The sequence below is a fragment of the Scyliorhinus torazame genome, chromosome 5, assembly GCF_047496885.1.
Source record: "Scyliorhinus torazame isolate Kashiwa2021f chromosome 5, sScyTor2.1, whole genome shotgun sequence".
NCBI lineage: Eukaryota > Metazoa > Chordata > Chondrichthyes > Carcharhiniformes > Scyliorhinidae > Scyliorhinus > Scyliorhinus torazame.
Window position 1 is genome coordinate 156,404,101 of NC_092711.1, and position 23,257 is coordinate 156,427,357.

At 48.2% G+C, this 23,257-nt stretch overlaps 1 protein-coding gene across 1 annotated transcript in view; it reads right to left on the reverse strand.

Annotated features, from left to right (window-relative positions):
• LOC140420247 (uncharacterized) overlaps positions 1-23,257 on the reverse strand; it is an 81,323-nt gene that overhangs the window by 5,420 nt on the left and 52,646 nt on the right. The window contains exon 4 of the mRNA XM_072504284.1: positions 19,173-19,528. Within this exon, the coding sequence (XP_072360385.1) occupies positions 19,173-19,528 (356 nt within the window). The remainder of the gene's footprint in view (positions 1-19,172; positions 19,529-23,257) is intronic.

Consider the following 23,257-nt stretch of genomic DNA (forward strand, 5'->3'; position numbering starts at 1 on the left):
AATAACTCGCTCATCCATTGGTCAAAATCTTCATTCGTCTGATGTTCTTTGAGCCTTGGAGCGCATCAGCACAATTGGTCTCTGTCAGTATTTATGTTCCACAAGAGCCTCCACCCACCCCTCTTCATCTCCCCCATCAGCATATCCTTCTATTCCTTTCTCCCCATGTATGTATCGAGCTTCCCCTTCAATGTATTCATGCTGCTCACCTCAACCACTCGCTGTGGTAGTGAGTTCCACATTCTCACCACTCACTGGGTAAAGAGGTTTCTCATCAAATCCCTATTGGATTATTGACCTCCTTCATCATCTGAAAGATTTCCATCACGTCATCCTTCAGTCTTCTCTTTTCTAGAGAAAAGCAGCCTCAATCTTTCCTGAGGGTGAAATGCTCTCAGTTCTGGTATTATTCTTATGAATTTTTGTTGAACTTTCTCCAGTGCCTCTAGTTCCTTTTTCTAAATGGAGATCACAAATGTTGACAGTCCTCCCAGTGTAGTCTAAGCCTGGTTCTAAACAAGTTGAACATAATCTCCCTGCTTTTCAATTCTATCCCTCTAGAATGGAACCCTATTTGTGGGCCCCACACTTTCAGAAAATATAAAGTTCTCAGAGAGAATGCAGAGGAGATTTATGAGAATGGCACCAGAGAAGAGTGATTTGGGGGGGTTAGAGAGAGTGGTACAGCTGAAATTTTTCTCTTTACATCACAATCATGGGGCTGTGAAGGAGGCTATTCAGCCCATCAAGACAATGCTGTGATAGAGATATAACTCTTCTGCAAAACCTGAAATCTGTGTCCCCTTATTTCTTGTACCATTAAGTTAAGGCAGGGTTTTTCAAACTCAGGGTCGAGACTGATGAAGAATGCCTTTGTGTTACTGTATTCTCCTATACAATTAACGAGGCAGAAATTTGCACTAGACTTCTCGGATGCAAAATGAAATTTTATTGGTATCTATTGATTATAAAGAGAGTAATCTTCTTGTGGTTACAAAATCAAAATGTTCTCAATTCAGGCCCCTGCTGAAAGCTTTACTTGGTTATACTTAGTAATTTACAAACGACTTGGAATTCAAAATACAGTAATGGTTTCTTTGCTCGAAGCAAACAGCTGTGCAGATTAGAAGTAGAATGAAAATATGAAATAAATATAGTAAATAGCTTGGCAAAAGTATAAGATGATTCTAGAATGAAATAATAGCCTAAAACTATTACCTTTAAGGAATTTGTTTTCAGCCTAAGTCAATCTATTCCTGCCCCTGTAACATGCTGATTGGTTTGGATGAGTCTTCAATACATTTGGTTCGATAATTGGGTTGTCAACCTTCAATATGCAACATTAACTTAGAATTAACAGCCATGTTGCATCTGTGAATTCTTTAGTGGGCATTGGTATGCAAAATCTGTTTTTATCATGGACTGGTATGCGCTTTATCCTGTAATTCCTTCTTTCCAACAATGGAAGGCTCATATGAACTCTAATGCCAACCTGACCTTCAGTAGAAATGTGGCATTTGCTTAGCTCGTTTGCAAACTGTTTCAAATGCTGTGCCTTCGCTTTACTTATTTCTGCAAGCTGTGTGCTTTGTAAACTGATGTTAAATTTGTACAGTTTTGCAGTGTCATGATGGAATCCATTTTAAAATGACTTTTGAACTGAGTTTTTAAAAATCTACAATCAAAGGATCATTAATTAACCTTTTTACCTATCAGAACCAGTTGGTTTCCTTCAGCGACCAACGCGACCCATGGGTGGGTCATGGGAAGGTGTCGGGAGGGTCGTGGAGCGATCGGTTGTGGCATTCCCGATCATAGGAAGATGACCCCAACAGCCGTGACCAGCTTATCGGAATGCTGCTGCGGGCAGTCTCCAATTGGTTGCAGTGTTGGGGGCATGGGGTTCGAGGCTGGGCTATGTGCTGGTCACCGCACGCAGGGGATGGGGACAGGGGCTAGCAGACATCCACATGGGTGCACAATGGTAACAGTGGTGGCCCCAGCTTGGCGCTCCGCTCTGGTGCTTGTCTTCTGCGCGCTGCTCAGTTCGTCCCCCTCCACCGATCGATAGTACACGACCTGCGGCTCTGTGGTCAAGCTGTTCAACAGCTGGCACAATGTCTGCTTGCACTCCCACAATGTGAAGTCCTGATCGGGCAGTGGTCAGCAGTCTGTGACTGGGGTGGATGCAGCTACTGGACAGTGAGAGCGAAGCCAGGCCAGATTTGTTGGCGAGGAATACCGATCAAATGAGGCCAGTCAGTACAGCCGACACATATTAACAGTCATCACTTACACAGAAACTTACACAGTCATCGCTTTGTGTCACCACTCTCTGGAAACCAGGGAGTAAGTGCTTTTGGTGAGAATGGAGAAGGAGATGACTTGGATGTTTGGATAGTGCAATGCAGTGGAAACGGTGAGAAATATTGTGACATTGTGTGTGTTTGACAAGTTATTTCATCTTGTCTAAAGTCATAATTTGGAAAGTAAAAACAAGATTGTACTTTTTTCTGTACTTGTTTAAATATCTGAATAAATGGGAATATATTTAAAACAAAGTTTGTGTGTAAATGTAAGGATGCACATGTTCAACTGAAAATGTTTTAATTTTCAGTAATTATAAAGTCATAAACTTGGAAAAATCAGGTATTGGAAATAAAGTTTAAAAAAATAAAAGAATGTCGACTGTGACTGGCCTTTAAATATGAACGATGGAGTCTTTCCGCCAGAGGGCGGTGAGAAGGTCACGCGTCCGGTACGTACACTGACGCCATGTGCCCTGTACGTTGATGCTTTGGGTGTGAAATCGTGGAGCAGAGATTCCTCCATTTTGTAGCTGCCAGCAAGCAAGCAACAGGACTGTGTGAAGAACTGAAGATGGATTATTTTGTAATAAGGAAGAGAGGGCAGAACACAAACAGACCAGGATCTCACAACTGAATCTACTGGAGAGAGCTTCGCAGGAGAGTCCATGGCAGGACAAAGCAGTGCTGGTGTGAGATAAATACAGAGCCTCAGGGCCTCATTAAGAAGAAACTGAAATTGGGAACAAAGCTGTATAAAGATGATTTCTTGAGATATGGCTTTAATTGTGTCAATGCACTTCAGGATGCAAAGCCCTTGTGCGTTATATAAAAAATAAATACAATAAAATCGCTTATTATCACAAGTAGGTTTCAAATGAAGTTACTGTGAAAAGCCCCTAGTCGCCACATTCTGGCGCCTGTTCGGGGAGGCTGTTACGGGAATTGAACTGTGCTGCTGGCCTGCCTTGGTCTGCTTGCAAAGCCAGCGATTTAGCCCTGTGCTAAACCAGCCCCTGGTTTCCCTATGCAGAGAAGTACTGGCAAATGAAAGATTAAACCGTCAAATCTTCAAATGCATGGCGAGTTCGAGGACAAACCTCTTGATTTTTTTCAAAAGATGCAGCGAGAACTTAAATCGTCAACTATCGTCCTTATCAAAATGTAACATTAAATAGCAAAGCAAGTCAGATCATGAGGACCAAACAGGCTCACCTGTCACATTAAAGGCAAGCAATAATGATCGTGAAGGTCAGCCGGCGTGTGTCCTAAAGATCAGTAATTTGGTAAAAGTGGGTTGCGGGAAAAAAAGTTTGAAATACACCGGTTTAAGCAACGGCAGTTTGAGGAGAACAAACCCAACTTCTTCAATGAAACTTGTGGTTAAAATCCCTTATCCCTGGAACCATTCTGGTAAATCTCCTCTCCCCTCTCTCAAGGCGCCTCACATCCTTCCTAAAGACCCAGAACTGGATTCAATACTCCAGTTGTGGCCTAACCAAAGCTATAGACAGCTTCAGCATAACGTCCCTGCTCTTGTTCTCAATCCTTCTATTTCTGATGCCCAAGATCCCAGTTGCTCCAAACAGGAAAATCAAACTTTGTCACTTGAACACAAAAAGCATTTGAATGACATTCTTCAAATGCCTAAAGGAGACGGATGCTCTTTGAGGCTGGGAGCAAGGTGAGACTGGGCAGTTCAGCAGAAAGAAACCATCCATCCCTCCCAATTCACCTACTGTCAGAATTAACATGGTTCAGTGTGGATGTCATTAATGGCAGCAATAACAGCAGAATCCAATCCCTGTGAAGACTTATGAAGTCGCTGGTGTTTCCGCAGGTTGTGTAATAGAGTGAATGTCTTCCCACAGTCAGAGCAGGTAAATGGCCTCTCCCCAGTGTGAACTTGCTGGTGTGTCTGCAATTTGGATAACTGAGTGAATCCCTTCCCACACAGTGAACAGCCTCTCCCAGGTGTGAACTCACTGGTGTATCAGCAGGGTAGATGACGTTTTAAACTTGTTTGCACAGTGAAAGTAGCCGAACGGCCTCTCCTCCTCAGTGTGAATGTGCTGGTGGAACATCAGTTCCACAGGTTTTTAAAACAACTGCAGCTGTTTTCACAGTCCCTATGCTTGTGTAAGATTAGCTACTTTTCCCATCATGCTTGGTAGAAGTTTAGCAGTTCGCCGTCCGGCTACAGTCCCCCTGTGATCCATGAAGCCTCAGTAAATTGGATCACAAAACGTTTCCTGATCATACCCCACCTCGCGGAAGCAGACATTCAAGTCCAGGCCATGTTACACTTTAGTTTTATCTCTCATTCATTCATGTTTTCACACATATAACTCCATTTCTATCTTCCCTTCCATCTCAACTTCCCAATGTTTAAACATGACTAAAGTAAACACCTGATACAACAAAATCAGAGTTATAACCATTAATCATGCGGTGTGAAGCAATTCTTATCCATGGGTGTATCTGTACATTTGTAACCCAGTTCCAAATATCATCCCACCAGTTGGTCACTTGAATCATTTTGGTCTGTTCCCCGGTTCCCTCAGCTTTCTGAATGACTTTGACAAATGTTTGATGAGCTATAACTTGTTGTTTTTTGATCCATTGCAAATCCTCGGGTTAAAGCTTAATGTTAGTTTCATTTATCCAAATTCTGTTTAATTTCTCCATGACATCATTGCAATATTTCTATTGGCATTTGAATGAAATGAAAATCACTTATTGTCACAAGTATCCTTCAAATGAAGTTACTGTGAAAAGCCCCTAGTCGCCACATTCTGGCGCCTGTTCGGGGAGGCTGGTACGGGAATTAAACTGTGCTGCTGGCTTGCCTTGGTCTGCTTTCAAAGCCAGCGATTTAGCCCATTGTGCTAAACCAGCCCCTATGTGCTAAACCAGCCCCTATGTGCTAAACCAGCCCCTTGATGCCCCTGAATGTAATACAAAGACAGAGCTCCACAGACAAAGAACAATACAAGAACAACGGTAATAATAGTTAATAATAAAAACAACAAAACACGAGTCCCGTGCTGTCACCATATCCGTGATTGAGGTCCCAGTGTCACATTACATTATTTAGTTATTGAGGGCGACTCCCTCCATTTTCCTGGTTTAGCCTGTGTGGGAGGGGTTTGTATTCCCTCCTGTGGGTGGCCCCCTCCCTGTTCCTTCTCTGCTATTCACAAGCTCCCATCCATCCAGTCAACATTCCCTGTCCACCTCGCCAACTCACATGCAGGAGGTGGAGTTGACCCTGTACAACGCCTCGATCCAGAGTCCTCCCCCTATCTCCATGCTGATTTCCTCCATCCATTTCCACATGGTCTCATCCAGTGGGGTCCTGACCTTTTCCATAAGTCATCAGCAGATGTCGCCACACTTGTCACCCCCTAACCCGTCCAGCCCTACCATTGTGTCCAGAAATGTATGTCTGGGTCTTTGTGGGAATGTTTTTGCCTCCTTACAGAGAAAGTCAGGCAGCTGCAGGTACCTGAGCTCATTCCCTTAAGGGAGTTGGAGCCTCTCTGTGAGTTCCCCATGGTTACCAGTCTGTTGTCCATGTCCTCTCCTGTCAGTGTCCCTCTGTCTGCCTTCCATGACCCAAATGTGGCGTCTACCTTCGCCAGTGTGAACCTGTGGTTGTTGCAGCTGGGTGTCTCTATGGACACCTCGCCCAGTTCGAAGAGGCGCCTGAACAGGTTCCATGTCCTTAGGGTGGCCACTACCACTGGGCACCTGAGGTGGGTGTGGCGGGGGTGGGGGGTGGGATGAAGGAGAGTGGTACGGTGGCCAGCGCTTGGAGAGATGTCCCCATGCAGTAGGCCTCCTCCATTCGGACCCAGCCTCCAGTTCACTTAGCCCCCTCACCTCTCCTCGTTTGCCGCCCAGTGGTAAAATAGGAGATTGGTAGGGCCAGGCCTCCCACATGCCGCCCCCGTTGTAAAATACTCTGACGCACCCTAGGATCTCTTTCCCCCCCCCCTCCCCCTTCCCCAAATTAAGATCATGATTAACTTATCGACCTGGTGAAGAAGCATTTGGGATGAAGATTGGGAGTGACCTGAACACAAAGTGGAACCTAGGCAGTACATTCATTTTGATTGTCTGTACCCTTCCCACCAGGGAAAGAGGGAGTGAGCCCCATCTTTACAGGTCCCTCTTCACCTCCTCCATGCTGGAGAGGTTCCATTTGAGGAGCCTCTTTCAGTTGTGGGTCACTTGGATCCCCAGGTACCTGAACTTGGTTTGGGCCACTTTATTAAGTAGCAATTCCTCCAGCTCTGTTCCTCCCCCTTGAGGGTTTACCAGGAAGGTTTTGCTCTTTCCCAGGTTGAGTTTGTAACCTGAGAAGACGCCGAACTCCCTGAGGAGTCCAGTTAGCTTTTGAATGCTGGCTAGGGGGTTCGACATGTAGAGGAGCAGGTCATCAACATCAAGTGAGACTCTGTGCTGTCTGCCCCCCCTCCCCCCCCCCCCACCCCCCCCCCCCCCCCCCAGCACGCTGCTATGGGGTCAACCACACGCACCTTGTGGTCCCGGCCTTGTCCGTTTGAGCCTGCCCTTGCTCACAGGCCATTCAAGATGGCCGTTGACTACGTCCCCTTTTTCACCATCTCCACGTGTTGTCTGTTGTAACCAGCCCTTTACCCGCCTCCATTCCCCCTTCTGTTTCTCCCTGTTCCCCCGCTCTTGTGCTCCCCCTCCTGGTCCCCCTCCCCCTTGGCTCTCCCTCTTCAATGCAACCCTGGAACACTGCTCTTTTTGCCCTTATTTCCCTGAATTTCTCTGTTTTCCCTTCCTCCTGCCAGACGCTCCCTCCCTCCTGGGTGGCATGCGGCAGCCTCTTCCTTCACTATGCTCCCATACACCAGCTTACTCGCTAGTGTAGTGGCAACCCCCTTAGCCAGGTTCCCCTATTTAACCCCCGTCTGCTTATCCCACTTTCTCCGCACCTTTGCTTGTGTTCGCCCCTGCCCCTCTCATCTTTTGCAGCCCGTGTTCTGGCCATTGCATTCTATCGCTGTTTGCCCAGTCCGTTCTTCTGTACTATTGTGTTGGCTTTCTCCGGGGCATCAAAATAATGTTCCTTCCCATGATATGTAACCCATAGCTTGGCAGGGTAGAGCATGCCAAACTGCACCTCATTTTTGTACAGGGCGGATATGGCGGTGTTAAATTCGGCCCGACTCTTGGCCAGGTCGGCACAATGTTTTGGTACAAGCAGATGGAATGTCCTTCCCACTTGCACCCTCTCACGCCTTTTGCCCACCTCCGCTCCTTGTCCTGGGACTTGTGCAGCCTCACGGTTATCACCTGCGGTGGCTCCCCAACTTTGGGGAGGTGGCCTGTAGGCGTGGTCTACTTCCGGGGCTTGGTGACGCCCTCCTCGCTGACCAGCTTCCCGAGCATCACCGCTACGCACTGCATTGGGTTCCTCCCCTCCGTTCCTTCCGGCGGCCCCAGAATTCTCAAGTTCTGTTGACGCGATCTGTTCTGGCCATCGACATTTCCTTTTAGCTCCTCCTGGGCCCTGATCAGGCTCGCCACCTTGGCCTCAAGTGCCACGACCCGGTCCCTTGATCCATGGCACCTTTCTTAAGGTCTCTTGCATTGTCTTCCGGACCTCAAGCTCCGTCTTGGCCATTGCTTCCCTCATGGGGGCCACAGCAGCTTCTGCTGCTGTTTCGACAGCTGGAGGTCTCTTCTCAACTCCTCCCTATGTCCCTGGAGCTCCAAGATGATGATGAATCCCATAAGCTGGTCCATCAGTGCCTGGGTCTGCACTGGGAGCTCTGTGGGATCAGCCCCACCTCATGTGGCTGCCGGCTCCCAGGCTGAGGTTACCCTCCCCTTGTCCTTGTTGGCTTTTCGACTGGGCGGCTGACTTTTTCCCATTCCTCTTGTCAGTGCGGTTGACGGGGGTCAGGCTGTGGGATTACAGTTACTTTTGGTGCCCGTTGCTGGGACTAAAGGTTCGTAGTCAAAGATTTTGTGTGAGCGCTCAGCTCATGGCCACCACTGGAAGTCCCTCCAATGACATTATTAACAGTTTCTTCCCCCTTATGTACGTCAACCAGCTCAATTTGGCTGGACCTGGCTGGTATCTGGGGTTTAAAACAGGATGATGGTCATCTATTAATATTATTTCCCAGAGTCCCTTGTATTGCGCCTAGCCACTTGACCGGCCCTCTAAGGTGTCAATTATTTGTGGGAATATCTCTCGCATTATGGGAAATAAAGTGACTCCTTTTAAACATCACAAGTTATGCAAATTCTCCCCGTGTCTGCATGGGTCTCACCCCCCCCCCCCCCCCCAACCCAAAGATGTGCAGGGTAAGTGGACTGACCACACTAAATTGTCCTGTAATTGGGGGAAAAAACACATTAGACGACACTAACTGAGGCTGGTTTAGCACAGGGCTAAAGAACTGGCTTTTAAAGCAGGCCAGCAGCGCGGGTTCAATTCCCGTACCAGCCTCCCCGAACAGGCGCCGGAATGTGGCGACGAGGGGCTTTTCACAGTAACTTCATTTGAAGCCTACTTGCCACAATAAGCGATTTTCATTCACTAATCCATTTTTAAAATTTAGAGTACCAAATTCTTGTTTTCCAGTTAAGAAGTAATTTAGTGTGGCCAATCCACCTACCCTACACATCTTTGGGTTGTGGGGGTGAGACCCACGCAGACACGGGGAGAATGTGCAAACTCCACACGGACATTGACCCAGAGCCGGGATGAATAGTAATTGTTCACCCTTTGACCTCTCACATAATGCTAAGACCAAATCATGTGATGAGCTTGTGTCCCACAATTCAGTATAAAATCCTGGAATAACTCTACTGCTCTGTTTTCTCCTATAAGTGTGGGGACCAGACTCCCGTGTACCTGACCACATTTAAGTATGATAGCTCTGTCTTTTTTTACTTCACCAGCATCACTCCTCTGGAGTGTCTCAAAAGTGTTTCTGGTTCCGAAAGGTGATCCATAAAAGAGCCGGATACAACATTCCAAATCTCACACATTCCTTATGCAGGACCGCCTTGACCCTGTTCGATCTGACTCGCCATTTGGCCAGTTCCGTGCCCCAATCAGGGGTGACTGAAAACGTTCTCACCTACCAGCTTCTGCAGCATCTGTGCGACATACTCCAAAGATAACTAGCCCTCTAACCCCTCTGGCAGACCCTCTATTCGGATATTTTGCCGAAGCTCTCGATTCTCCAACTTGTCAACCTTGTCACGTACTTTTCTGAAGCTATCAGCCACCAAGGAGAGCTCTGCTTCCACCCAGCCAGTCCTCGTGGTCGGCGACAGACTCCTCCATTTTCTGTAGAGATGCACCCTGAGCCTCTAGTCACTGCTCAACTCTCTCCACTTCCGCCTTAATTGGGTCAATGGCCCTTACTAGATCTTCAGAGATTTCAAACCTCTGTTTTTGGAAATGAGCTGTTAAAAAGTCCACCAGCTGAGCTGTGGACCATTGGGCCGGAGGTGCCGACCTAAGGGCGAGAGTCAGCGGCTCAATTGGCAGCATAAACAGGAGTGGGGATAGCGGGCACTCCCACCTCGTTCCCCTGTGCAGCCGGAAGTACTCAGAGCTGGTTGCATTCGTCTAAACACTCGCCATAGGAGTGCTGCACAGCAGCTTCACTCACAGGGTGAACCCTGCCCCAAACCCAAACTGTTCAAGCACCTCCAGGAGATACCTCCAGTCGACTCGATCAAAAGCTTTCTCAGCATCTAGGGAGACGATCACCTCTGGTGTCCTCTCCACTGATGGGGTCATTATAACGTTCAGCAGGTGTCTGATGTTTGTTGCAAGTTGTCTGCCCTGAACAACCCCTGTCTGATCTTCCGCAGGCAGCTCTCCAGTCGCCTCGCCAGTGCTTTCGCAAAGATTTTCACATCAGTATTTAAGAGAGAGATGGGTCTGTATGGTCCACACTCTATTAGGTCTTTGTCCTTCTTGGGGATTAAAGAGATCGAGGCTGGGCTAGCATGGGTGGCAGGGCCCCCTTTGACAATGAGTTATTGAACATCTCCCGCAAGTGTGGGGCCAGTGCTGCTGAGGATGTTTTTTAAAGTCTGCCGGGAACCCATCCGGTCCTGCTGCTTTCCCTGATTGCATGGTGTTGATACATTCCACGATTTTGCACAGCACTAGCAGTGCTTCCAGCACCCATTTCCCGTCCTCCCCCACCACCAGCATATCCAGTCTGTCAAGGAATTGTTCCATCCCGGAGACCCCTTCTGGGGTCTTGGAGGTGTATAGCCCTCGGTAAAAGGTTTTAAAGGATTTATTTATTAACCTTGTTTGCGTTCGCTACCGTCCGACCGTTACTGTCCCTAAGTTGAGCTATCTCTTTCCTGGCCGCCTATTTTCTCAACTGGTACATCAGCTTGCGGCTGGCTTTGTCTCCATGTTCATAAAAGGCCCACCGTGCCTGGTGGAGCTAGTGGGCTGCCTTCCGTGTGGAGAGCTGGGCCCACCGTGCCTGGTGGAGCTAGTGGGCTGCCTTCCGTGTGGAGAGCTGGGCCCACCGTGCCTGGTGGAGCTGGTGGGCTGCTTTCCGTGTGGAGAGCTGGGCCCACCGTGCCTGGCAGAGCTGGTGGGCTGCCTTCCGTGTGGAGAGCTGGGCCCACCGTGCCTGGTAGAGCTGGTGGGCTGCCTTCCGTGTGGAGAGCTGGGCCCACCGTGCCTGGTAGAGCTGGTGGGCTGCCTTCCGTGTGGAGAGCTGGGCCCACCGTGCCTGGTAGAGCTGGTGGGCTGCCTTCCGTGTGGAGAGCTGGTCAAATTCCATCTGCAGCTTATTCCTTTCTGCCAACAGTTCCACGGTTGGGGCTGTGGAGTTCTGTCGATCCACCTCCAGCATGGAGTCGATCAGCCGCTGCTCGACTTCCCTTTCGTTCCTGTCCCTAAGGGTCCTATAAGCTATGGTTTCCCCCTGATCACCACCTTCAGTGCCTCCCAGAATTTGGAGGGTGAGATCTCCCTGTTCTGGTTGCAGGAAACATAATGGTTGAGGGTTTGGGATATTTTAGTACTGAATTTCTCATTGGTGGGGAGGGCTGTGTCCAGCCTCCATGGCAGGGTGTTGGACCCATTCCTTCTCCAATCACATGTCGATGTAATGCATCGAGTGATCGGAGATTACAATCACGGAGTATTCCGCCTTTGTTACTCCTGGAAGTACTCGCTTCCCTACCACAAAAAGTCTATCCGTGAGTAGGCCTTATGCATGTGGGAGGAGAATTATTTTTTTCTCGGCTGGTGGAACCTCCACGGGTCTACCCCCAACCCATCCTCTCCCTCTCCATCTGCTCCATAAAGGTGTTCAATTTTCATGTCATGCCTGACATGTTACCTGTCCTGGGGTTTCATCTGTCCAATGTCAGGTCCTGTTAAAGTGGCCCCCATCATTAGTTGGTGTGTGTCCAAGTCCGGGATTTCGGCCATTGTTTTCTTGATGAACTCTGTGTCGTTCCAGTTCAGGGCATTTGTTTACCGGAACAACAGGGGCCCCTTCCAGGGTCCCGCTGACCATTATGTACCACCTCCTGGGTCCATCACTGTGCTTGTTGCTGTAAATGAGACTATGGCCATGCCCCCTTGTCCGAGTGTCGAAACATGAGTGTAACGTTTGTGCTGTCCAGCCCTTCCTTACCCGCTGTCGGTCCCTCTCTCCCAGGTTTGTTTCCTGTTGGAAGGCTACGCCCATCCTCAGACTCTTGAGATGGGCGAGGCATCCGGATCTATTCAACAGCCCGTTGATACACTCACGGTCTATTTAACAACCGGGTTGGAGGTGCTGGTGTGCTGCCCCCTCCTGTGGGGTTAACTGTACTCACCATGTGGGCCCGGCCCTGTCCGATCGGGCCTGCCCTCGCTCTCAGGCCGTTCAAACTGGCCGCAAACTGCTTCCTCTTTTTCGCCATCTCCACGTGTTGCCTGTTGCAGCCAGCTCTCTACCCCCTCCCCCGTCTCCTCTTACCCTTGTGCTTCCCCCTACCATTCCCTCCCTCCCCCCACAACCCCGGCACTGCCTTCTTTGCCCCTTTGTTTTCCCTGAATTTGTCTTGCCTCTCCCACCTGCCAGGCGTGCCTTCCCTCCCAGGAGATGCGCCGCAGCCTCCTGCTTCATTGTACTTCCATGCACCAGCTTATACGCTGGTGTAGTGGCTCCTCTCTTGGACAGGTTCCCTATTTAACCCCGTCTGCCTCTTCCCCGCTCCCTTGCCCCTGTCATCTCTGTCCACATTCGTTCCTGCCTCTCAGCTCTCGCATTCTAGCCCATGTGCACTCGCACTGCCTGTCCAGACCATTCTTCTGGATGTATTTGTTGGCCTCCTCCAGCGTGTCGAAATAGTACTCTTTCCCCTGGCATGTGACCCATAACTTGGCAGGGTAAAACATGCCAAACCGCACCTTGCTTTTGTATAGGGTGGTTTTAGGGCTGTTAAATTCGGCCTGGAACTTGGCCGGGTCTGCCCCAATGTCTTGATACAAGCAGATGAAATGTCCTTCCCACTTCACCCTCTCGCACATTTCGCCCACCTCAGGATCCATTCTTTGTCCTGATACTTGTGGAACTTTACAATTATCGGCTGCGGAGGTCTCCTGACTCTGGGCCACTGCCGAAGCGACCTGTGGGCGTGGTCCACCTTCGGGTGTTTGGCGAAGCCCTCCTCACCAACCGGTTTCCTGAGCTTCACCGATACATAATCCGTGGGGTTCCGCCCCTCCATACCTTCTGGTACCCCACAATTCTTAGGTTTTGGCATTGAGACCTGTTCTCCCGGTCGTCTATTTTTTCTAAGCCCTTCTGGGCCCTGATTAATCTTACCACGATCCCATTCCCTTGCTCCGTGGCAGCCTTCTCGAGGGCTCTCGCCATCGACCTTTGGGCCTCAAGCCGCCGCTCCATTTTGGACATAGCCTCCCTCATGGGGGCCGTTGCCGCCTCCACTGCTGTCTCGACGGCTGCCAAGAGGTCTGCAGCTCCTCCCTGTGGCTATGGGGCTTGGAGGTGATGAAGCCGATAAGTTTGTCCATCAGCTTGGGACTGCGCTGAGAACTCTGTGGCGTTGGTCCTTCTCGGTTCCGTTCCACCTCGTGTGGCTGCCGGCTCTGAAGCTGCGGTACCCCCCCCCCCCCTGCTCTGAAGCTGCGGTATCCCCCCCCCCCTTGCTCTGAAGCTGCGGTATCCCCCCCCCCCCCCCCCCCCACTTGCTCTGAAGCTGCGGTATCCTCCCCTTGTCCTTGCTGGCTTTTCCGCTGGGCGGTTGGCTGTCTTTTCTATTTCTCGTTGATGCGGTTTGCGGGGGTTAGGCGGTGTGTGCGAGGGATGGGAGTGGGGTCGTGAATAATTTTGGTGCCCAATTGATGGGGTTAAAATGTCATATTCAAGGTTTCACACCAGGGTCACCTTGCGTGCGACCGGTCAGCTCATGGCTGTCACCGAAGTGATCATGCAGAGTTACATCTCCGCCTTAAGGAAAGCCTTAGCCACAGGAAGAATCATGCTGCAGTCACCTTAGTTTAAACCATGTATTGCTTACTTCGTTCCAAACTTTCCCCACTCTTGTTATATTTAAAACTCACAAATTCCTTTACACCCAAGGGATTATGCTTTCCAAAATCTCAGGCAAGCCCCCAATTTGTTAAGAATCCACCTGATGTTAATGTGAGGGTATCCCAAAATCCAGAAGAGTAACTTGGAACACTGGTTCTTCACAGCATATATTTTTAATTTGGTATATTGTGAGAAAAATGTGAACCAGGGTGGAATATTCCAGACGTTGTGTGAACCATTAATAAAGAACATTTATTGAAAATAAACAACAGGAAGGTGATAATACACTACAACAGTTAAGTACACTGATGGCTATACACACACTGTGTTACAGGCAGTTACCACTTGGTTCCTAACTACCTATATCTCCTGAACTCTGAGATGCCTCCTTGTTCCCAACCAACATCCATTATATAACTCTGAGCCAAATTCAGCAGATAGTTACCATGTGCTGGTTATTTGCCAAGTTCAGGGAAACCGTACTCAGTTTCAGCAAATGCGAAATCTGCTACTTCTCTTCGGGAGACTTTTTCTGCAGCTGGGTGTGGCTGTGATGGTTTGTTTGCCTCTGTTCTTGTCACAATCATTATGTTATTGATATATCATTCTTTCCCTTTGATGTTATCCACCCTGTGGAGTCAGCTTTTAGCATATACATATCAAGTTCCTTATCTCTCTACTTTGAAGTTACCTCTTCTAAACCCCATTGTTATCCTCTAGTCACATGGGTAAACACTTGCTTTTCTCACTGATGTGCAAATCTGCATCTCAAAATCTCTTCAGATAGTTGTCCTTATCAACTCCCCGTTTATTTTATCCCCATTTCATTTTCCAAATCTTAGTTTTCCCCAATTATTAACATTTCTGACAAAAGTTTATTAATGAAACAGGACATGGTTAGAAAAACAGAAAATGACTTGAGGATCAAAGACAACCAGGGTAAAAGGATGTTCAAAATGTTCTGGACCCAAATGGTTTCTCTTTAATTCATCTGTAGCCTGTTCCCTGCCCTCTTTGTGGAAACCTCCGCTCAGTCCACAAGCATGACCCTAACCTTCCGCTTGCTGCCATTAGAATTCACCACCTTGCTCTCAGGCTCACATTTCTGTCCTCAGCCTGCTGCAATGTTCCGGAGAAGCCCAACACAAGCTGGACGAACAGCCCCTTATCTTCCCATGAGGCACTTTACAGCCTTCTGGACTCAACATCGAGTTCAGCAACTTCAGACCCAGAACTCTCTCCTCCATTTTGATTTGGGTTTTTTTTGCCAAGTGTCAATCTACATCTTGTTTTCCTGGGTTTTTTTTCCTTCCAGACGGAGCTGTCCTTTATTCTGCCATTAACACTTACTCTGGACAAATGTACAGCTCTAGTCACATAGTGTACGACCATGTCTAAATGATCTGTCTGGGCTGTCTACCCTTGGTACATGTGAACCAGGGTGGAATATTCACTGCACCTTGGTACATGTGACAATAAACAAATCCAATCCAATCCATTGCCTCCATCTGAAATGAAATGAAAATCGCTTATTGTCACAAGTAGGTTTCAAATGAAGTTACTGTGAAACGCCCCTCGTCGCAACATTCCGGCGCCTGTTCGGGGAGGCTGGTACAGGAATTGAACCGCACTGCTGGTCTGCTTTAAAAGCCGGAGATTTAGCCCAGTGTGCTAAACCAGCCTCTTTGCCTTTTGTTCCAGGACATTTTAGTCTTTTAATCTCACCCACCCTCCAACCAATCCCTGACTTTCTCTTTTGTTCTACCTGACCCTCCCCCTTTCTCACCAGCATCAAACCCATCACATTTCTCCCTCTCTTTAGTTCTGAAGCAGAGTTACATTGGACGTGGAACGTTAACTTTGCTTCTCTCTCCACAGATGCTGCCAGACCTGCTGTGTTTTTCCAGCCCTATCTGTATTTATTTTAGATTTGCCTGTACTGGGCTGATATCACACCCTGGGCGAGTGCACGGTCAATTCCAGCCCCACTTGACCCAGAGTCGCAACACAATTGAAATTAACAAATTAATTCAAAGAAAACATCCAAAATCTTTGATCTTTGGCTACCCAATAACTGCAGTCACCAAGTTTGTAAATTTAAACATGATTAATTTTGTTAATAACAATAACTATAATTAAATACAGTAAGAAGTCTTACAACACCAGGTTAAAGTCCAACAGGTTTGTTTCAAATCACTAGCTTTCAGAGCACTGCTCCTTCCTCAGGTGAATGAAGCGGTAGGTTCCAGAAACATATATATATATATATATATATATATATATATATATAGACAAAGTCAAAGATACAAGACAATGCTTGGAATACGAGCATTAGCAGGTGATTAAATCTTTACAGATCCGGACGGCGGGCGGGAGGCGGCCGCACAATGGAGGGCTCCCGGTCGGCAACGGCATTGTCGGGCTTTAAGCCCGGTCCCAGGGTCCGCGGAGGCGGCAGAAGAAGGGAGAAGGCACAGTGAAGACACAGGAGGAAAAAAGGAACAAAGAAAAAAGTCGAGGGTGAGCAAGAAAACGGACGGAAAAAAAACAGCTGGAGGTCCGTCGGGGAGTGGAAAGGTCACCGCGGGGTCACCAGGAAAAATGGAGGCTGGAGCACCAGGGAAGGCCGCACTGCTTACGGCTGAAGAAATAACTAAGGTGATGGCTGCGGAATTTGAAAAGCAGTTGGCGCAGGTTGCGAAATGCATGGAGACGGTGAGGAAGGAGATGAGGGAGGTTTTGAGTGTGCTGGTGGAGGAGGCGGTTTCCCCGGTGAGGACGGAGGTGGCGAGCGCAGTGGCGGAGGTGCGAGAGCAAGGGGAGGTGCTGAAGGAAGTGGAGGAGATGTTATTGCAGCATGGTGATCAACTTGCCTCGATGGGGAAAGAGATGTGGAAGGTGATGGATACTAACAAGGATCTGCGAGGAAAAATGGAAGACCTGGAAAACAGATCCAGGCGACAAAATTTGAGGATTGTGGGGCTGCCCGAAGGAGTTGAAGGACCGAAGCCGACGGAGTACTTTGCCACGATGCTGGCAAAACTATTGGGGGAGGGGAAGATCCCTCCCGATATGAACTGGATCGGGCTCATCGGTCGTGGAGGCCTATACCAAAGGCGAGTGAGCCGCCAAGGGCAGTGACTCTGTGCTTCCGTAGGTACAGTGTGAAGGAGAAGGTCCTGAGCTGGGCCAAGCAGAAGTGGGTGGTGCAGTGGGCTGGAATACGTGTATACCAGGACTTTACGGTGGAGCTGGTAAGGAAGCGGGCTGCCTTCAACCGGGTGAAGAGGGCACTGTACATTAGCAAGGTGCAGTGCGGCATTGTATATCCAGCGAAGCGGAGGGTGACTTACAAGCTGAGGGACTTTTATTTTGGAACGGCGGAAGCAGCGGAGGAGTTTGCGAAAGCAGAAGGACTGTGGCAGAACTGACAAATTGAGGAATGGCCAGGTGCCGATGTAACCTCATGACTGTATTTTCTTCTTTTTTGTATCACTGCGCGTGGGTGTAGAGATTAAAATGAGCCAATGTGGTATATATTTGGACAAGGGGACGGGACTTTCACTCGAAATGAGAGTTCTTTGGGGTGTAGGTGGATATGCGGTGTTTGTGTGCTAAAAGGGGATCTTTGGGCTTTCCTAGGGCCGGGCAAGTGGGAAAGGGACCCGGGCGGGGGCCTCCACGCTGGCCGGTTTAAGCCGGCCAGTGAACGGGAGTGAGGTGAGGGGAGGGGCTGCGGCCATCGGAGCCTGGCAGAATAGGGTCCGAGTGGTCTAGCCGGGGTGGAAAGTTGGGGGGAAGGAACCGAGGTTGGGAGGCGGAGTTTTACAAGAGGCAGTGGACGGGAGGAGCTGGAGACCTGGGGTGGGGGTGGGGGGGGGGGGGGGGGGAGGAGCTGTGTAAGATTAAGGGTGACAATGGGTAATCCCTGATTCCTTTTTGCCATTTGTTTATGTAAACATGCGGGTTGAGGTTTAGGGGTTGGTGGGTAGATGGGATCATTGTTATTATGGGGACGCATATTTTGCTGATTATTGTTTATTGTTGATGGATGTAAATGTGGGAGAAAATGTGAAAAAGGAGAATTAAAAAAATAAAAATAAAAAAATCTTTACAGATCCAGAGATGGGGGTAACCCCAGGTTAAAGAAGTGTGAATTGTGTCAAGCCAGGACAGTTGGTAGGATTTCGCAGGCCAGATGGTGGGGGGGTGAATGTAATGCGACATGAATCCAAGGTCCTGGTTGAGGCCATACTCATGTGTGCAGAACTTGGCTGTAAGTTTCTGCTCGGCGATTCTGCGCTGACGCGCGTCCTGAAGGCCGCCTTGGAGAATGCTTACCCGGAGATCAGAGGCTGAATGCCCTTGACTGCTGAAGTGTTCCCCGACTGGAAGGGAACATTCCTGCCTGGTGATTGTCGCGCGACGTCCGTACATCCGCTGTCGCAGCGTCTGCATGGTCTCGCCAATGTACCACGCTTCGGGACATCCTTTCCTGCAGCGTATGAGGTAGACAACGTTGGCCGAGTCGCACGAGTATGTACCATGTTTCTGGAACTGAGGAAGGGGCAGTGCTCTGAAAGCTAGTGTTTGAAACAAACCTGTTGGACTTTAACCTGGTGCTGTAAGACTTCTTACTGTGCTCAGCCCAGTCCAACACCGGTGTCTCCACATTATAATTGAATAGGCAGCAAATACAACTGGTTAATTATCATCTAATTCCTAACCCTCCCTCGTTAACTCGCCGCACTCTCAAATCACTGTCTGTTGCCGGACAGAATACGGTCTTTGGCCAATCCATTGGCCACCTGTCAATCAATCAAAACCAAATCCCTCCGATGTCTCAGGTCCCAGAAAATCTGAGTTCTTCTGTTAAAAGGCTAAACCTTCAGAGTACAGTGAAGTATTTTGCCACTTCGGAGTTCCTCACTTCCTCTGCTCAACTTCAAGGTTTATTTTCATTTAATATTCATGGATCAAAATGACAATGGCAAAGTAATAGAAATGGGAAATCAAGAGGAAGAGTCCTTACAGGGTGAAAACATTATTTAAAATAAACATACTTCATCAGCTTTTGTGGATCATTTCAGGGAAATGTGCTCTCCCAGGCTCAAAGAGCATGAGTCTACTGGGAACAAAGTTGTGAGACCGGCCAGTCCAGCAGAAAGAAACCCTCCGACCCTCCCACTTCACCAAGTGTCAGAATGGTTCAGTCCTGGATGTGATTAACAGCAGCAATAACAGCAGAATCCAACCCCTGTCATCACTTGTGAACTCGTTGGTGTCTCAGCAGGTGGGATGACTGAATGAAGCCCTTATCACACACGGAACAGATGAAGGGTCTCTCCCCAGTGTGAACACGCTGGTGTTTCTGCAGATGGGATGACTGACTGAATCCCTTCCCACACGCGGAGCACGTGAACGGCTTCTCCCCAGTGTGAATCCGCTTGTGCTTCCGCAGGCTTGAAGAATGACTGAATCCCATCCCACATTCCGTGCAGGTGAACGGTCTCTCCCCGGTGTGAACTCGCTGGTGTGCCCGCAGGTTGGATGACTTCCGAAACCGCTTTGAGCAGTGAGAGCAGCTGTATGGTCTCTCCTCAGTGTGAATGCGTTGGTGGATCATTAGATCTGCAGCACATTTGAAGCCAGTCCCGCAGTCAGAGCATTTAAAGGGTCTCTCATTGGTGTGAGTGACATTGTGTCTCAGCAGGCTGGAAAACTGAGCGAATCCCTTCCCACACATGGAGCAAGTGAACAACCTCTCCCCAGTGTGAACTGGCTGGTGTCGCTGCAGGCTTGATGAATAATTGAATCCCTTCCCACACACAGAGCAGATGAATGGTCTCTCCTCAGTGTGAATGCGCTGGTGGGACATCAGTTCCACAGCACTTTTGAAGCCACTCTCGCAGTCAGAGCATTTAAAAGGTCTCTCATTGGTATGAGTGACATTGTGTCTCAGCAGGCTGAATGACTGAGTGAATCCCTTCCCACACACAGAGCAGGTGAATGGTTTCTCTCCAGTGTGAATGCGTTGATGAATATCCAGTGCAGATGGAGATTTGAATGCTTTCCCACAGTCCCCACATATCCACGGTTTCTCCATGCTGTGGGTGTCCTTGTGATTCTCCAGGTTTGTTGTTCAGTTGAAGTCTTGTCCACACAGAACACGTGTACAGTCTCTCCCCGCTGTGAATGATGTGATGTTTTTTACAGGCTGTGTAACTGGTTGAAGCTCTTTCCACAGTCAGTGCTCTGGAACACTCTCACTCGGGTGTGTGTGTCTCAGTGCTTTTCCAGTCACATTAAGTTTAAAATCTTTTGAAGCAAACAGAACAGATAAATATTTCTCTGAGATTCAAAGGGTGATGATATTCTGATGCTGATTAATCGATTGACTCTGTCAGATCTTGACATGACGTTTGGTTTGAGATTTCTCTCTGTAAATCCTCACCTTCTAATAACCTGTAATTTACAAAAATCATCAGTCAGTGCAGTATAGAAATTCAGAACATACAATTCTAGTTTCTCTGTGAGGCACAATCAATTGGACAAAGACGAGAGTTGAATCCAACTGAGGCTTTATTGCTCTAAGATGTGTGGCCTCCCACAGCAGCTGGCTAAATGGCTGCAGCATGGAGGACACACATATTTATACTCCGCCTATTGGGCAGAGCCAGCAGGCAGGGACTAGCAACGAACCTGTAGTACAGGTCGTACCATACATCACCTAATAAAGGTACCAACGACATAGGTAGGAAAAGGGATAGGGATGTAAGGCAGGAATTCAGAGAGTTAGGGTGGAAACTTAGATCTAGGACAAACAGAATTATTATCTCTGGGTTGTTACCGTGCCACGTGATAACGAGACGAGGAATAGGGAGAGAGAGGAGTTGAACACGTGGCTACAGGGATGGTGCAGGAGGGAGGGTTTCAGATTTCTGGATAATTGGGGCTCATTCTGGGGTCGGTGGGACCTCTACAAACAGGATGGTCTACACCTGGACCAGAGGGGTACCAATATCCTGGGGGGGAAATTTGCTAATGCTCTTCGGGAGGGTTTAAACTAGTTCAGCAGGGGCTTGGGACCTGAATTGTAGCTCCAGTATGCAGGAGGTTGAGAGTAGTGAGGTCATGAGTAAGGTTTCAAAGTTGCAGGAGTGTACCGGCAGGCAGGAAGGTGGTTTAAAGTGTGTCTTCTTCAATGCCAGGAGCATCCGGAATGAGGTGGGTGAACTTGCGGCATGGGTTGGTACCTGGGACTTCGATGTTGTGGCCATTTCGGAGACATGGATAGAGCAGGGACAGGAATAGTTGTTGCAGGTGCCGGGGTTTAGATATTTCAGTAAGCTCAGGGAAGGTGGTAAAAAGTGGGAAGGGTGGCATTGTTAGTCAAGGACAGTATTACGGTGGCAGAAAGGACGTTTGATGAGGACTCATCTACTGAGGTAGTATGGGCTGAGGTTAAAAACAGGAAAGGAGAGGTCACCCTGTTAGGGGTTTTCTATAGGCCTCCAAAAAGTTCCAGAGATGTAGAGGAAAGGATTGCAAAGATGATTCTGGATAGGAGCGAAAGCAACAGGGTAGTTGTTATGGGGGACTTTAACTTTCCAAATATTGACTGGAAACGCTATAGTTCGAGTACTTTAGATGGGTCTGTTTTTGTCCAATGTGTGCAGGAGGGTTTCCTGACACAGTATGTAGATAGGCCAACGAGAGGCGAGGCCATATTGGATTTGGTACTGGGTAATGAACCAGGACAGGAGTTAGATTTGGAGGTAGGTGAGCACTTTGGTGATAGTGACCACAATTCCATTGCGTTTATTTTAGTGATGGAAAGGGATAGGTATATACTGCAGGGCAAGAGTTATATCTGGGGGAAAGGCAATTATGATGCGATGAGGCAAGACCTAGGATGCATCGGATGGAGAGGAAAACTGCAGGGGATGGGCTCAATGGAAATGTGGAGCTTGTTCAAGGAACAGCTACTGCGTGTCCTTGATAAGTATGTACCTGTCTGGCAGGGAGGAAGTGGTCGAGCAAGGGAACCATGATTTACTAAAGCAGTCGAAACACTTGTCAAGAGGAAGAAGGAGGCTTATGTAAAGATGAGACATGAAGGTTCAGTTAAGGCGCTCGAGAGTTACAAGTTAGCTAGGAAGGACCTAATGAGAGAGCTAAGAAAAGCCAGGAGGGGACATGAGAAGTCTTTGGCAGGTAGGATCAAGGATAACCCTAAAGCTTTCTATAGATATGTCAGGAATAAATGAATGACTAGGGTAAGACGAGGGCCAGTCAAGGACAGTAGCGGGAAGTTGTGCTTGGAGTCCGAGGAGATAGGAGAGGTGCTAAATGAATATTTTGTCAGTTTTCACACAGGAAAAATACAATGTTGTCGAGGAGAATACTGAGATTCAGGCTACTAGACTAGAAGGGCTTGAGGTTCATAAGGAGGAGGTGTTAGCAATTCTGGAAAGTGTGAAAATAGATAAGTCCCCTGGGCCGGATGGGATTTATCCTAGGATTCTCTGGGAAGCTAGGGAGGAAATTGCTGAGCCTTTGGCTTTGATCTTTAAGTCATCTTTGTCTACTATGTTACATGTACTGTTAAATTTTCTTTTTTTTTTATGTTTGATGTGTAAGGGGAAAAAAATTGTGATCGAAAAATTTTCAATAAAATATATTTTTTTAAAAAGTCATCTTTGTCTACTGGAATAGTGCCAGAAGACTGGAGGATAGCAAATGTTGTCCCCTTGTTGAAGAAGGGGAGTAGAGACAATCCAGGTAACTATAGGCCAGTGAGCCTTACTTCTGTTGTGGGCAAAATCTTGGAAAGGTTTATAAGAGATAGGATGTATAATCATCTGGAAAGGACTAATTTGATTAGAGATAGTCAACACGGTTTTGTGAAGGGTAGGTCGTGCCTCACAAACCTTATAGAGTTCTTTGAGAAGGTGACCAAACAGGTGGATGAGGGTAAAGCAGTTGATGTGGTGTATATGGATTTCAGTAAAGCATTTGATAAGGTTCCCCGTGGTAGGCTACTGCAGAAAATACAGAGGCATGGGATTCAGGGTCATTTAGCAGTTTGGATCAGAAATTGGCTAGCTGGAAGAAGACAAAGGGTGGTGGTTGATGGGAAATGTTCAGACTGGAGTCCAGTTACTAGTGGTGTACCACAAGGATCTGTTTTGGGGCCACTGCTGTTTGTCATTTTCATAAATGACCTGGAGGAGCGTGTAGAAAAATGGGTGAGTAAATTTGCAGATGACACTAAAGTTGGTGGAGTTGTGGACAGTGCAGAAGGATGTTACAAGTTACAGAGGGACATAGATAAGCTGCAGAGCTGGGCTGAGAGGT